The sequence below is a fragment of the Triturus cristatus genome, chromosome 5_2 (assembly GCF_964204655.1).
Source record: "Triturus cristatus chromosome 5_2, aTriCri1.1, whole genome shotgun sequence".
Lineage (NCBI taxonomy): Eukaryota > Metazoa > Chordata > Amphibia > Caudata > Salamandridae > Triturus > Triturus cristatus.
In genome coordinates this window covers 222,944,091-222,960,160 of record NC_140588.1, presented here as the reverse complement: position 1 = coordinate 222,960,160, position 16,070 = coordinate 222,944,091, and the positions used below count along the sequence as shown (strand labels likewise).

The 16,070-nt window shown below is 50.8% G+C and overlaps 1 protein-coding gene across 12 annotated transcripts in view; it reads left to right on the top strand.

The window, feature by feature from the left end:
- The window catches only part of PTPRM (protein tyrosine phosphatase receptor type M), a 1,478,792-nt gene that overhangs the window by 1,428,251 nt on the left and 34,471 nt on the right, over positions 1-16,070 (top strand). For all 12 annotated transcript variants that reach the window (XM_085607017.1, XM_085607015.1, XM_085607014.1 and 9 more), the window contains 2 exons: positions 1,988-2,119; positions 5,310-5,435. In XM_085607017.1, coding sequence (XP_085463143.1) covers positions 1,988-2,119; positions 5,310-5,435 — 258 coding nt within the window. The remainder of the gene's footprint in view (positions 1-1,987; positions 2,120-5,309; positions 5,436-16,070) is intronic.

The window sequence follows — 16,070 nt, the reverse complement described above, 5'->3', positions numbered from 1 at the left end:
ACAGGGCATATATAGGGATCGTTAACTGCAGACATTTGGGTTTTAAAGATATTCAAAGGTTAACAAACAAAGTTTCCATCTGTAGCTAACATTTTGCATGCATATTAATTTCGGAAACACCTGAAAATGTGTTTCTTACAATGGAGCAGATGGATACCAGTGTTCCAATTTAGATGTTTTGTATAAATCTCCACGCAGGGCTGCACTGAATGATATCCCATAGACATAAGTAGCACACGGCGAGCCCGTGCGTATTACTATGATGATAGGGTCCGTGATAATAATAAGTTTGCATTGATTAAATCAGTGGTTACTAACTTTCTATTGAGCTAGGGATTTTGAGATTTTTTTTTGCATATTGTGTATCAAGTCTCAGAAGCAGGTAGGATCTATTGTTATTATTGGATTTACTTTTTACTAAAACAAAGATTATTTCTCGTCTCCGTATGGTGGCGGTGGGAAATAAGCCTTGCTGCCTTTCGACCTGCGTTGTCCATAAAAGCATAGTCCATAATTTTGAGTTTTAGCTTTCCGCTTCTCTAGTTCTGTCGTTCATCGTTTTGTTATGTCAGCTGTCTCTCCGTTGTAGAGGAGCTGAAACGCCATGTCTTAAAGGAGTACCTCGTCTACCATCAACAAAGGACTGCAAGCTCCTGTCTGCCCCTAGCATGCATCTGGAAAGAAAAGCCTTCCATCTTGTACACGATCCTTAGTCGGCTCCTCCATGTATCGCGCTTATAACATACTATCTTGCTGTGCACTTTATAGAGCCCAGAATATGCCACAATATTAATTATTATCTAAACCAGTTGTTGTTAACCTTTTGACTTCTGAAGACCCCCACGTATTCATTATTTTGATCCAGGGACCCCCCCTGAATCATTATTAGAATCCAGGGACCCCCACTGAATCATTATTGGAATCACATGGACCCCCACCGAGGCATTACTGGAAGCTGGGCACCCCAGCCTAAACTAATTTGATAATTTGAACAGCAAATCAATGCACAAAAAGACAGAAACAAGCATTCATTTAACAAATACACTGATGATTAAATATTTAATTTAATTCTCAAAGAAATATGAAAAAGATAAATGCAAGTGCATCAAATAGAATATATTATGTACTATATGTGGCCTCAATTGAATTTAGAAAAGCTCCAACCTTCCCATTAAAATGTAATTTTTTTTATATTTGTTTGGTAGTTAGATAAAATATTTAATCGTTTGTGTATTCGTTTGATGAATTCTTATTTTGTGTAATATTTATGAATGTGTGCACACTATTAATCTGCTAATGTTATTTAATTTTCTAAGCAGTTGTGAAAACCTTGAACAGGCGTTGCAGACCCCATAGATCCCCGGACCACAGGTTAAGAACCGCTGGTCTAGACTCCATAGTCTGTACGCTCAGGCATGTGTGTGTGTCTTCGCACTTGTGTGTGCTTGTAGAAGAATTAAAAGGGCAGAGTCCCCAGTAATTCTGTAGTATGAAGGATGACAATCCCAGAACTAAATTATAAGTATTGCGTCAATTCTCTAAAGGTCTCACTCGTAAATTGTTCCCTTCGTCCTCCCATAAGTTTCGAGCAGCTTTCCTACATTTCTGGTTTTCACAAAGTAGTGTAAAATGTTTGCGCAGTTCAGAGTTGTGTTAACGTGACAGAAAGGTAGTCAGTGATTGTGCAGAGTTAGAGCTGACCAAACTGTCATAGCAGAGGAAGGATGGGGTATTCGCTGTTTAAGGACTTTTTCTTATACACTGTAAAAAAAAACTCCTTGATTTGGGAACTGGGCAGCAACTCCTTCACACAGTAACACTTGTTGAAAGCTAAGCAGGGAGTTACATTCATGGTTAAAAAAAAAGGGCACATTTTTTCATTTAAAAATAAAATTCCGCAAGATCCCTCTACCGTTACCTGTGGATTGGTGCTTTATTCCCATGTCTGACAGGTGTTTCTTTTTCTCCTCTACCCCCTGCCCTGCAGAGCTACAAACAGCCTTCCGCCTTCATCGTCACACAGCACCCTTTGCCAAATACAGTGAAAGATTTCTGGAGGCTTGTCCTGGACTACCACTGCACCTCCATCGTAATGCTGAATGACGTTGACCCCGCGCAGGTACCGTACCGAAAGGACCCTTTTCTATGTCTAAAAGATGGTGGACTGTGCTTTCCTAGAACAGTCAAGACAGTCTACTTCAATTAATACGCTTCTCGTGTGCAAATCTAAAAAGGTGTGCCACCTCCAGGTGTGCATGGTATGTGTGTGTGTGTGTGTGTGGAGATGTATGCTCTGCACTTTGCAACCCTCTGTGATTGCTGCTCCTGTGGCTTTTTCAAAGTCACTGTAACTTTCTATATAGTGCCTTTGAGGAACAGCGCTGGAGCATTGCGTGCTGCTTACATTCGGGCTCCTTGGTACTGAGCAGGGGGAGTGAGTGAGGTTTCTTTACAATGAGATGTGTGGTTGCTTTTGTGGAGCATGTTGTTTCCAACCTCTGAAACTCGCTGCTGTTCTTTTCCTCCTTGTGTGAGGGCCACATGTTTTAGATTTCATGATTCCCTGTGACGACTTCTTCGGCCAGAGCGCATAAGCAAATAGGATCTGTGGGTTTTACGCCAGGGCCAGCCCACAATTTATGTGTAGTAATTTTGTAGAGTGCTGGTCTCAGAAATATAACATCAACTAGGTAAGGGATGGAATGCTGGGCTTAATCTCAGTACTGCCATTTGCTCTGAGCCGTATACCAGTCCATCACTTTTGGCCCACCATGCCACTCTGGACACAGGCCCACCTTATGCATATCAGGACTGGTCCCGCTCCTACTTGGAAAGGTATGTCCTGAACTGCCAAGCGAGGCCCCCTCCAGAAGGAGCCACAAGCAACCCGAGACTGTTTTTGATCAGAGTGGTACGGTGGGTGAAAACAAAGGGCAGGAATGTGGCCTGAGCAATTGCCAGTGGCTGAGAATAATTGATTTTTTCCAGCCTTCACCTTGATGTTGTTGCCACTTACATCCTAAGTGCGATAGGTATGTCTAGACGTGGGTTCCATGCTCACTGTGTCATAAGACTCAAGCTATACCTCACTGATGTGCCCTAAGTAGGTCAAAACCGATCTGAGTTTTCGTGTGGTCTCTTCTGCAGGGGACCTTGCTTGGCAGTTTGGGATGGGCTGTTCTCATGAGCAGCAGGGTTACTGCTGATTTGAATAAGGCGGGCCTTTATCTAGAGTGGCATGGTGGGTAAAAAATGATGGACTGCAGTGTGGCCTGAGTGATGGGCAGTGGCTGAGATTAGCATTCCATCCATCATCTTATTGTTGCTGAGATCTCAGAAATATGCCACAGCACAATAGAACATCTCTGGTGCACTTCAACTATTCATCACCCATGTCCTGACTCAGCAGATTAACATGCATATTTTTGGCACATAAATTGTCCCAGGCAGACTATTTTATTAGGTTATGTTACTGACATTTGTTTAGCTTGCAATCTACATTTATTACATCTTTGTAGCAATTAGAGTTCCCAGTTGGGGTTTTCCAGCACACTTTTGACGGTCCTTCAGATGCCATAGTCAGGGTCATTTCGTGTTGATTTTTTCCAGATGCGGTGTTCTGGTCCATCTCTAGGGTTGTGTGGCAACACAATTTTTGCGTCCAGTTTGGCTAAAGCGCTTTACGGACTGCTCACAGATCTTTGCTTACAAACATTATGGTCAGTGACATGTCACTTGCCCAGACGCTGGTGTTGCCGGCTCTGTTGCATGTTAGAGGAGCTATGTTAAATGAGTGCAGTGTTTGTAAAATCTTGTTGTCAATGGTGAAGATGCATCAACATTTTTAGTTTGGTTTGTCCATGTTGCCTGGTGATTGAATGTATGTGGGATGTGACGCTGCTAATTTGTGGTGTGAAACAACACACGTGGACCATGGATCTGATCTGTGCTGTGTTGAACGTTTCCGGTCTGTGAAGTGCCTTCTCTTCATTTAGGTTAGTGGGACAAATAATATGTATATTGTTCCGCGAACCATATTTGGTGGGAAGTGGTGGTGAAGCTGACGTGGAAGCTGCTAAAATTGTATCATTGTGTTGTGCTAGGGATGTTTGTGTGTGATACCTTAGGGAATGAGTAATGTTGAATGTTTGTGCGTAGCTTCTCTTGGTGGCTAACTTTGGACTTTCTTTCCATATGATGTCACGTGACTACACCTGATTTTATAGTTTTTGTAAAGGCTGAAACAGCCCGGGTACTTTGGATTAGGCTCTCACAAAAGTTGTGGAGTGGTAGCAATACCAAGAGAGACATAGAATACAGCCAGCTCAGGGATTAATACATCAGCGTTGTTATTCTGTCTAGTGTTCTTTTTTCCTGTTCTGCTGTGTTTATATGCTGAGCTTGTTTGCTCGATGGTACTCCTAGGGGGGAGCAATGGTTGTATTACAAAGCAACAATCCTGCCTCAACTAAAATAGAGGAGCCCTACAAGCATGTCATTTTTCCTCAGAATTGATGTGGACATTCAAGTCCAATTGTATTTAAGAAGAAATGGGAAATAGATTTGAAGAATACTAATGAGCCACTCAACTATGTACATATGTAATCACATTAGCGATGGTTCTTTTTATGAGATGTGCGTCACAAATTCTAATTCACCATTGGATGCTTATACCCAAGGAGCTGCTGTTCGGAACTCCTCGTCATACAGCTTCCTGCGGACGAGGGCTCCTGGTCAGGATGCCGCTGCCAGTCCAGTCTGTGCCTTCTGGGTATGCGGCACGCTTGCTCTAACTTCACACAGTGTGAAGAGGAGTTTGCACTCATTGTCACTCCCCCAACGCTCCGTCACTTTTCCCTTTAGAAGTATTATGACAAGCCTTCTGTGAGGCAGTCATGCCCTAGATCATCTCAACATGAGGTGTGAGATGACAGGTTGGGTGGTTATCACATTCCGAGGGGTTGATGGAGCGCTCTTCTCTGGTCATAGTCTTTCTCGAAGGCATAAGCCGCATCGAGATCTAAGCAGGGCAGAGGGAGCCGGCTACCCCCTGAGCTGCCTCACGCTCTACCATCCCTGAGGGTCTTGGAGTGAAGTCTGCATGTTAATGTGGCTCCCCTACCCTCCGGCATCTGCCATTTCCATTCGGTGGAGCTTTTCACATTAGCACAGAGCTCCATGAAGCCTATTAAACATTTAATGAGAGTAAAGATCTTGGAGTGCATGAAAGATTACGACATGAATTCAATACATGATATCAAATGGGGTGGTGCTTGGAAGTAACAAACTCGCGTTTGCTTTCCAACTAGCTGTGCCCGCAGTACTGGGCGGAAAATGGAGTCCACCGGCACGGTCCCATACAGGTGGAGTTTGTGTCCGCTGACTTAGAGGAAGACATCATCAGCCGAATATTCCGAATTTACAACGCATCACGAGTAAGCATTTACTTTTTTTTTTTAATTTACCATATTTATGTTAGTGATTCAAGATATAGTTCACACTTTAAGCTAGTGTGACAGCTTGTGTTGGTACTTTGCAAGTCATTCAACTAATCTGCTTCGAGTGTCTTTGAGACATTTTCAATGTATACTTATTTAATGCTCTCTTCATGTTTTTACTTGGGTTAGCTTTTGTTCACGGTTGGTTTAATAAAAACAAATAAAAACAGCAAACAGTGCATCACTGTGCTGCAAATGGCAGAACTCCAAGAGGTCAGACAGCATGTGATGGTGTGGGTGGAGCTGCTGAGAACAGGTCAAATTCTGCCCTCTTATGTTTTTTTCTGCAAAGTTAAATTTGTTTCGGAAGCAACTGACTAGAGAAAATGGTGTATTCGTTTGCGAACAGAGAGGAGCCATTTGTGTTTGGGTTTGCCACGCCTCCTTGCACTGCAGAGCGCTATCTAGGGTCTCACAAGGTACTCAACTGCATGCAAGAAATAATCTCCCCAAAAACTGTTGTGTGCACAAATGTAGACCTGGAATAGTTGTGGTAAAAACGATGTAGCATACTTATTTTTCAGTTGAAAATGCAAAAATGTAAACTCTTGAAAGCTAAATTTTTTTTTCATGCAATCTTTTTATAAAATTTCTTTATACGCAGCTTTTTTTGTGATAATTGCATTACAATGTAAGATTATATTTACCCATCTGTGCATCACTTTTTTTTTTTTTTTTTACAAATGCTTGCATTTTATAATCATATACACAAAACAAAAAGGACAAACAAAGCAAACTTAATCCCAACATTAAGTACAGTGCAGTCATAACCCCCCCCCAACGAGCTTACTTCCGGACCATTTGGTAGCAGTATTTTTTCCCAATTGACCCCAGCGTCTGGTCCATTACGAATGATTCCCAACCCATCATGGTTCTAAACCTATTTATGGTCAATGGTTCTAAACCTATTTATGGTCAATGCGCCGTCAGCAAGGTACATGTCAGAGCATGCTGCGCTGTACCTCTTGTGTGAAGCTTTCCTGTGAGCTTTCACCCCCTCAGCTGCAGCTCCATTCTCCCCGGCATCCTGAGACATGCTACCCATGAGAGACGCCCATTCTGTCTAATCCTCCTCCAGCCTATCATCTCTTCATATACACTTCCTCCGCCCGGGGCCATTCCATCATATCTTTGTGCCATAGTTCTATAGAGGGCGTTCTTGGGCTCATCCATCTGATGGGCACTCTCTGCTTTGCCAACACCAACTTCAGGAACTTCCGACGTATATTACCCTCCCTTGGTTTCTTAACTATACCCAACAGGTAGCTGCTTGGATCAGACCGGTCTCCTCCCTCATTCGTTCTACCACCTACTGCCAATATTGCAGAATCGTACGGCATTCCCATGCCACATGAAGAAACGCTGCACCAGCCACACCTGGGGACACACTGCTCCTCTCCCCACATACACCCAGCTAAGCTTAATGGGTGTTAGGTACGTACGGTGCAGGTAGTTGAATGGAGTCAATCTAAAACGGGCATTACAAGACATTTTTGAACTAATTCACCTGTCGCACTCCAAACCACATCCTCTAAGGGGCTCCTAAATCTTCCTCCCATGAACGTCTACCAGGGATCTCCCTCCGACCCCTATCTTCCTGTAACGTTTTGTATAGGAAGGTAACCATGTGCCTCATGGCCCCTGCTGTTAACACTAATTGTTGGTTGACGGTTTCCCTTGGGCTGTTCGGGAAGTCTGTTCATATTTCCCTTGCCGTACATGTTATTTTTGATATAAATATCCCAGTGTGACGCAGCCGTCTTCCCTCCACCAGGCCATTGTCATATCTTGGTCGATACGGTGAAATGGCAGCATCATCCACATATCTAGTTCTCTGGCGAAGGGTGGTTTCTTAAGAACCCATGATTATTACTCACTCCCATATCTCTGCCGTTTTGCCTATGATGTATGGGGTTCTCGCAGGGACTATGCTCCCAAGCATGAGTAGCTCCATCAAAGAGAGCATGCAGTGCATGGCCCTCAGCTGTCTCTGTTCGCCGTTATCTTCTTCCGTCACCCATTGTGCCACGAATTGCAACTTGGAGGCATAGTAATGCAGCTCTAGGTCTGGAAAGCCCATTCCCCCTCCTGTGGGTCACATTTGAGCTGTGAGAGTGCAACCCTGCTCCTTCCCGCCCACACCAACAGTGTCAAGAGACCAGTGCTTAATTTGAGCCGGTTGTTTCTGGTGCTTGGCACCCGCACATAATTGTCAGCACCGGTACCTATTGCACGCCCTCTATTTAGAGAGCAGCATAACAGAAGTTATTTATAAATTCAATATTCATTGAAAATGACTAATACAGACCACCCAAGCCATTATAATAGCTTTGGTGGCCGGAATTGTCTGAACTCTCATACTTGTAGGAGTGTGATGGTTAGAAGGTGTGTTTGTAATCTTCTTGGCAGTGCTGATGGGAAACAACCTTAACGCGGATTAGAGCCCGGGCCGGGTAGGCGAAGCCGTACCCGTTAGGGGCCCGGGCAAAACGCCGTCCGGGGGCGGCGCCCCTCCCCCGGCCACCCCCACAGGAATTTAAATGAAGGGCTAGGCCGTCGGGGGCCAGGATTGGCCCCGAAGGCGGGAGCGAGCCCCCCCCAATCAGGGGTCGCGCTCGTGGGCCAGGGGGGGGAATAAAAGGGGGGCCACCAGGGCAGGTCTCCACAATTCCCCCTCCCGGGCCAAGGGCGAGTGAAGAAATCGGCGCGGGATCACCTGAAGAAGCAGCGGCGGCAGCGGTGACCGGATTTTGGCGCCGAAGGAATTCCGAGGTCTCGACGCGTAGAACACAGGCAGCCCACGCTTCAGCAGAGGTCGGGACACGAGCCTTGCTGAGTCTCCGATCAAGAATCATCAGCGGCGGAAGGGCGGAGCGACGCAGGCAGCGGAAAGGGCAGCCAGCACCGAAGGACCCCCGGGGACGGCGAATATCAGGGCAAACACCAACCTCGCAGCGACGCAGGCAGCCTCTCGCCAGCGCGCCATTCCCGGGACACCAACAGCGAGCCGCCCGGCTGCACCTCCACGCAGGCGGCCTCTCTCCAGCACGCCTCGCTCCAACACGCTTCCGCCTTCATCAATTTCAGCATCGGAGGGGAGGGAGTTGGAGAGGGACGCGCCCACTTAAAGGGACAGTACACGTCCTTAGAGCAGGTTGCAGCAGCAGCGAAGGAGAAACCGGGAAAGAGGATGGCAAGCAGGAAAGGGGCGGCAGGAAGGAAGAGGCAGCCCCCAGCCCGCTTCAGGGAACCACAGGAGCAGCCGGCCACAGGGACAACAGGCACAAGGAAACGCAAGGAGGACGACATGGACGAGGATTTATTGGACATGCTGGAACAGGCAAGGGCACTGGTGGCACTGAAGGGCAGGAGCTGGATGGAGCAGCAGATCAAAGAAGCCCCCCCTGGGAAAGGGAGGCGACGGAGCCAGGTGCCCACGCCGCCACCAAAGAGAGCTAAGACAGGGGGGTCTGTAGCCAACACGGCGCCCCCCCACGAAAACAAAACACGGGCAAACAAAGAGGGAACCTCGTCGCAAGCAACCAGGAGGAAGACCCAACCGCCAGCGGTGCAGGTGGACAGCTCGGACTCGGACGAGAGCAGCGAGGGCGAGGGGTTTGTGGCCAACACGGCGGCCCCGCCGGAAGGACCCACGCAGAGCACCCTGGGTAAGCATGGACTACCACGCAGCGCTCGGGGGCAGCCAGGGGGGCTGGGGCCACAAAACAGAAAGGGGCCACAAGCAGAGACAGGTAACAGCGCGACAGGAGGGGGCCCATGGCAGACACCATCGCCCTGGCAGACAGGCGCAGGCCTGGAGGCCTGGCCCGGGGGAGCGATGCAACCGCCACCCTGGGTACCCTGGTGGCAATGGCCAGGTAGTGGGGTGGCATTCCCAGGAAATACACCTTGGAACGCATGGGGGCCAGCAAGGAACATGGCGGCGGACAAAGCGGCCAAGCAAGGGCCACAAGCAGCCGGGGGGGCGGATGAGGAGCCCGCAGGGGGTGGCCAGGGAGAGGGGGCAGAGGCAGTGCACACAGGGCAGGGGCACGCTGAGGCCAGGACAGGGGAGGGCGCAGCCACAGCCGGGGTAGGCGAGGGCAAGCCGGCAAGCGAGTACATACGCCCATCCCCAAGCGACCCTCCCACGACAACAAGGTTGCTGGGTCTGGCAAACCTCATCCCGCTCACGGTGAAGGAGAGAATCTGGAGGAAGGAATTTATAGACATATTTTCCCTGCTAGAGGTGAGGCAGGCAGGCCTGGATCTAACCACTCAGGACAGGAAAGATGAGGACAGGAGGGGCCCCAGGAAACCCAGGGTGGAAAGAAGCATAGAGAACTGGTTAAAAGCCTTTAGGACATTAGCGTGCGTATTTATTGAGAAATTTCCAGAAAGCGCAGCTGCACTGATACTATACGAGCAGAAGGTGCACGAGGCGCAGCAGCAGTTCCAGGGGAATGCATGGCTACAATATGACGAGGGCTTCAGGGAAAAAATGCAGGTATGGCCAACGATAGGCTGGGACTGCCAGGACATGGAGGGCTATTCCAAACACATGGTGGCGGCCAGAGAAGGAGTGGGGGTGAAGGAGTCTAATTTTCGTGCCTACGGGAGTAAGGGCAAATTTGAAGGGTATGGGAAGGACCACAAGGGTAGGGGACAAACAGCCACGAAATCCAACAAAACATGTTGGAAGTTTGACAAGGACGAGTGCAAGTGGGGGGCCGCATGCAAATTCAAGCATGAGTGCGGGTCTTGCGGGGGGAACCATCCCGCGGTCAGATGCCGGCGTCACACAGGGCAGGCAGCAGAAAAGCCAAAAGCTGACCCAAAGAAATAGAAGTGAGGCGCAGGCCCCAACGGGGGGGGCCGGGGGTGAAGGGGGCGGGGGACAGGCGCTCCCCACACCCATAAGAGCAGGTAGGCTATTGCAACTACTGAACAGGTACCAAAAAATCACAGAGAGGAAACTATTGGCGGAAGGGTTTACGCGCGGTTTCCCCATCCCATATTGCGGCCCGAAGGGGGCGCGGGAGAGCACTAATTTGAAATCGGTCAAAGACGCCCCTGAGGTAGCAAAACAGAAGGTGGAAAAGGAGGTTGGGCTGGGCCGGGTGGCGGGCCCTTTCCCCACTCCGCCAATGGAGGACTTGATAATATCCCCGCTGGGTTTAGTCCCCAAGAAGGAGCCAGGCAAATTCCGCTTGATTCACCATCTATCATACCCGGAGGGGGAGTCAGTCAACGACTGGTTGGAGCAGGGAGCATGCTCGGTGGCCTATGCCTCGGTCGACGATGCTGTGGACCTGATTAGACAGGAAGGGGAGGGGGCCCTCATGGCCAAATCCGATATAGAGTCAGCGTTTAGGCTACTACCGGTGCACCCAGACAGCTATCACTTGTTGGGCTTTAGACTGGATGGGGGTTACTACTACGATAAGTGCCTCCCCATGGGCTGCGCAATATCATGTTCACATTTTGAGGCCTTTAGCAGTTTCTTAGAATGGGAACTGGGGCAGCGGACGCCAAGTGGAGGGCGGGTCCACTATCTGGACGATTTTCTGTTCGTGGGTAGGGCAGGCACAGAGGACTGCACCAACCTCCTCGCTAGTTTCAGGGCGCTGACGGAAGAGCTCGGGATCCCGCTAGCCCACGAGAAAACAGAGGGTCCCACAACAAAACTGACATTCCTGGGGATAGAGCTGGACTCAGTGGCAGGGACATGCAAGCTGCCACCTGACAAGATAGCGGACATGCTCAACGATATACGTAGGTTGAGGCAGCAGAAGAAGGCGACCCTGGGAGAGCTGCAGCAGCTACTGGGGAAACTGAACTTTGCCACAAGGGTCATCCCCGCAGGACGCGCTTTCGCCCGGCGGATAGCCTGGCTCACGAGGGGTCTGGCACACAAACACCACAGGGTTCGCATCACGCAGGGAGTAAGGGACGACTTGGTCCAATGGGAGAGTTTTCTAACAGAGTTCAATGGCACCCTGATCTGGCGGGCCCCCTGGGCTCTGGCCTGTGAAGTGGAACTCTACACTGACGCAGCAGGGGGTTACGGCTTCGGGGCCCTGTTGGGGACGGCGTGGTCGGCAGGGGCTTGGCCGGAGGCATGGCGCACAGCAGGGTTAACCTCAAACATATCTCTACTAGAACTGTTTCCCATTGTAGTAGCTTTCAACATCTGGGCCTCCCAACTAGCGAATAGACAGATTACTTTGTGGTCAGACAACCACGCAGTGGTGCAGGCGATCAATACAGGAACAGCGCGTTGCCCAGCAGTGGCGGCCTTGCTGAGAAAGTTAGTGGGCTGCCAGTTGAGAGGGAACATTGCATTAAGGGCCAGGCACATTCCGGGCGTGGAAAACTTAGTGGCGGATGCTATTTCTCGTTTCCAGTGGGACAGATTCAGGAAGCTAGCTCCGGGCGCAGACGTGCAGATGACCCCGATGCCGGAGGAAGCGTGGGCATGGGTGGAAGCGGTTTGAGATGGCTGCTGGAGAATGCACTGGCCCCAAAGACCAACAGCCGGTATCGAAAATGCTGGGAAACTTTCAGGGCTCAAGCTGGCCTGCGGAGGGGGCAGTTGGCCTCAAAAAGGGACATCCTGGAGTTCATCGAGTGGGCTTTCCAGGAAGGGAAAACAAAATCTTGGGCACAAGCACATTTAAGTGCAGTAGCTTACTACACGCAATTGGCAGGGCAGGCCGATCAAACAGGGGGATTTGAATGCCGCATGGCCATGAAAGGGTGGGGTAGGTTGCAGCAGGCACCAGAGGATGCAAGGCGCCCCATCCATTTCAGATTACTGCAGGCAATGCTGGGGGTCCTGGACGGGATATGCTTCTCGTGGTGTGAAGTCAAGCTGTTCCGGGCGGCATTTGCAGTAGCTTTCTTCGGGGCATATAGGGTCAGCGAGGTGGTAGCCCCCTCGGTGGTAGAGGCAGGAGCAGCTTGCTTACAGAGAGAAGGGGTGGTCATGCAGGAGGAGCACATGGACATACTGCTAAGGAGGTCCAAGACGGACCAGACAGGCAAGGGAGCATGGACCAGACTGCGCTGCACGGACAATGAAGACCATTGCCCGGTATGTTTGCTAAAGAGGCACCTAGAGAGCGTGCAGGGGAGGACGGGGCCGCTATTTCAGCACAAAGATGGATCTTTCCTCAGCCGCTTTCAGTTTATAGCAGTAATGAGGAAGGCATTGGAAGCGTTGGGCCTCCCCGCTTGGGAATATGGGTCGCACTCCTTCAGGATCGGTGCGGCAACGACGGCGGCAGGGCTGGGCATGGGGGGGGGCGCTATTAAGGGGATAGGGCGGTGGGCATCCGGCGCGTACAAGCGGTACATTCGCCCAGCAGCATTCTAAGCCCCCCCCTCCCCCCCTTTCCCATCTCTTCTAGGCTCGGAGGCTACACGCAAGAAGGTGTGGATCGTGGGGCACTCGTACGTTACGCGGGCACAGCGGTGGGCAGCGGCTAGACGGGACTTTGGCGGTATCTGGCTGCGGGACACCGACATAGAATGGTGGGGGCGCCCCGGGATGAGATGGGGGGAGCTGTTGTCCATGGCGCAGGAGGCACTACGGCGGGGCAGCAAGCCAGACGCAGTGGTGGTCCACTTGGGCGGGAATGACTTGGCGGCAATGGGGCGAAAGGCACTCCTGGAAAACATGCGGAAGGGCCTCACAGCATTAGCAAGAATGACACGCCCCGCGGACATAATTTTTTCAGAAATCATAGTGCGGAGCACCTGGCGGGGGGCGATTGACCTGGGGGCCGTGGAAAAGTCTAGGAAAAAACTTAATATCACCATGGCAAAAGTATGTAAGGCAAATGGCTGGGGCTTCGTGCGGCATGGGTTCATAAACTTCACAGGGGTGGGTATGGATATGTTCCTGCTGAACATCGTGGGGGTTCTGGAACAGAGGGGTTTCCTATGACAGTCGGGGGTAGGAGGCGGCGAGGGGGGAGCTCCCTCTGATCGAAAAACCATAGGGAGCGTGGCGGAGCTAGGCAGACTAAGCTAACAAAAGAAAGGGGAGAACCCAGTAGAAGATAGATGAGAGGCTCTCGCAATGCCTTGGGGATGCCGCACGGCAGGGGCACTGAGGGAGCCAAAAGGGCGGCACGCCGCCAACAAGGATTAGAGACAATACTCTCCCCATGACCCTTGGGATGCCTCACGGCAGGGGCTCAGAGGGAGACAAAAACAAAGGACCCAGTCACAAGAAGTTACAGTAGATACACAAGAAAGGCCCTTGGGATGCCAGCCGGCAGGGGCCTCGGGGAGAAGGGAGGGCCCCTGTAAGGTCACAGGGCGAGCGGGACGGCACTTGCGGCCCGGGCAGGTCTAAACGGAGATCCGCCCATTCGGTAGCAAGCTGAAGCCTAAACCCGGAAGCAGAAAGGGTTCCCTCCCCTCCCAGTTGATTGACAGAGCTGGGACAAGATTAACCATGCATTATGTACATGACCTTGAACAATGCGTTACGATTGTATAAAGTTTTGTGATATGAATAAACTGCGACCTTTTCAGGCACCCAACAGAAGTTGTCAGTGGTGATTTGAGGTAGCAGAGCATAACAGGTTGGAAGAGGGGGGGAAGCAGGGAGGGGAGATCCGACGCCTGGATGGGGTTAGAGCCCGGGCCGGGTAGGCGAAGCCGGACCCGTTAGGGGCCCAGGCAAAACGCCGTCCGGGGGCGGCGCCCCTCCCCCGGCCACCCCCACAGGAATTTAAATGAAGGGCTAGGCCGTCGGGGGCCAGGATTGGCCCCGAAGGCGGGAGCGAGCCCCCCCCAATCAGGGGTCGCGCTCGTGGGCCAGGGGGGGGAATAAAAGGGGGGCCACCAGGGCAGGTCTCCACAATTCCCCCTCCCGGGCCAAGGGCGAGTGAAGAAGAAACCCACCCACCCACACCTAAAAGTCGGGCGTCGCAGCTGCAAGGTGGAGGGTAGCGGAGCTAGGCAGACTAAGCTAACAAAAGAAAGGGGAGAACCCAGTAGAAGATAGATGAGAGGCTCTCGCAATGCCTTGGGGATGCCGCACGGCAGGGGCACTGAGGGAGCCAAAAGGGCGGCACGCCGCCAACAAGGATTAGAGACAATACTCTCCCCATGACCCTTGGGATGCCTCACGGCAGGGGCTCAGAGGGAGACAAAAACAAAGGACCCAGTCACAAGAAGTTACAGTAGATACACAAGAAAGGCCCTTGGGATGCCAGCCGGCAGGGGCCTCGGGGAGAAGGGAGGGCCCCTGTAAGGTCACAGGGCGAGCGGGACGGCACTTGCGGCCCGGGCAGGTCTAAACGGAGATCCGCCCATTCGGTAGCAAGCTGAAGCCTAAACCCGGAAGCAGAAAGGGTTCCCTCCCCTCCCAGTTGATTGACAGAGCTGGGACAAGATTAACCATGCATTATGTACATGACCTTGAACAATGCGTTACGATTGTATAAAGTTTTGTGATATGAATAAACTGCGACCTTTTCAGGCACCCAACAGAAGTTGTCAGTGGTGATTTGAGGTAGCAGAGCATAACAGGTTGGAAGAGGGGGGGAAGCAGGGAGGGGAGATCCGACGCCTGGATGGGGTTTACACAGCGATACAATCACAACACGGTCGTTACAACGAACGCGTTGTTACAACGCTGTCCCATTACTACGCAAGTCATTACAACGACTTGCGCTAGACTAAGGAATAGTATGGTTTACTATTCCAACACCTTCCCTACTGTTGCACACACTGGAGTTGGCCTAAGTCCAGCGCGCCATCTAGTGCAAGTCGTTGTAACGGCTTGCGGGGTAATGGCACTGCGTTGTAACAATGTGGTTGTTGTAACGACCGCGGAGGGATTGTATTGCGGTGTACAATCCGCATTAAGTACTATATTCAGTGCTGACAGGGGCAATGGGTGGGGCGAGCTGAAGTGGCCCACTGAGGAGGACCCTGGCACTTATATTTTTAAAAAAATTAAGCGCTGCAAGAGACTGTCCAATTTTCGAAAGAAGCTACAGGGACGAGTGTACAGTATGTTCTGAACGGTATACAGGACCCTTTGTAGGAACACCATCTTAGCAACCGCCACCCTACCCATAGTGGAAAGGCAAAAACAACAGTTGATGATCAGAATGCAGAACAATGTCATACATTCACCCCAGTACAGAGATCTCGGCCTTAATCCATCTTTTTTTGCTCACCATGCCATTCCAGTTTGAACCCAGCCATATGCAAATCCGTCTTGACCCTGTGCCTCAAGGAAAACAGTCCAGCCCGAACTGCCAAGCCAGGCCTTCCGGTCCTAGAATGCTTGTTTCCGGTCCAGGGAGGACCTGGCTTGGCAGTTCGGTCTGGACTGTTCCATGAGGCACAGGGTCAAAACTGATTTGCATATGGCCAGGTCTAAACTGGGGTGGCATGGTGAGCAAAAGAATGATGAATTTAACCCAGATCTCTTGATTGGGGGTGAATGTTTTGATTTGTTCTACATTCCGTCCATCAATTGTGTGTCTTTTGCTTTCTCGCCCTAAGTGCGCCGGGTATGCCCAGATGTGGGTCCCGGGCTAA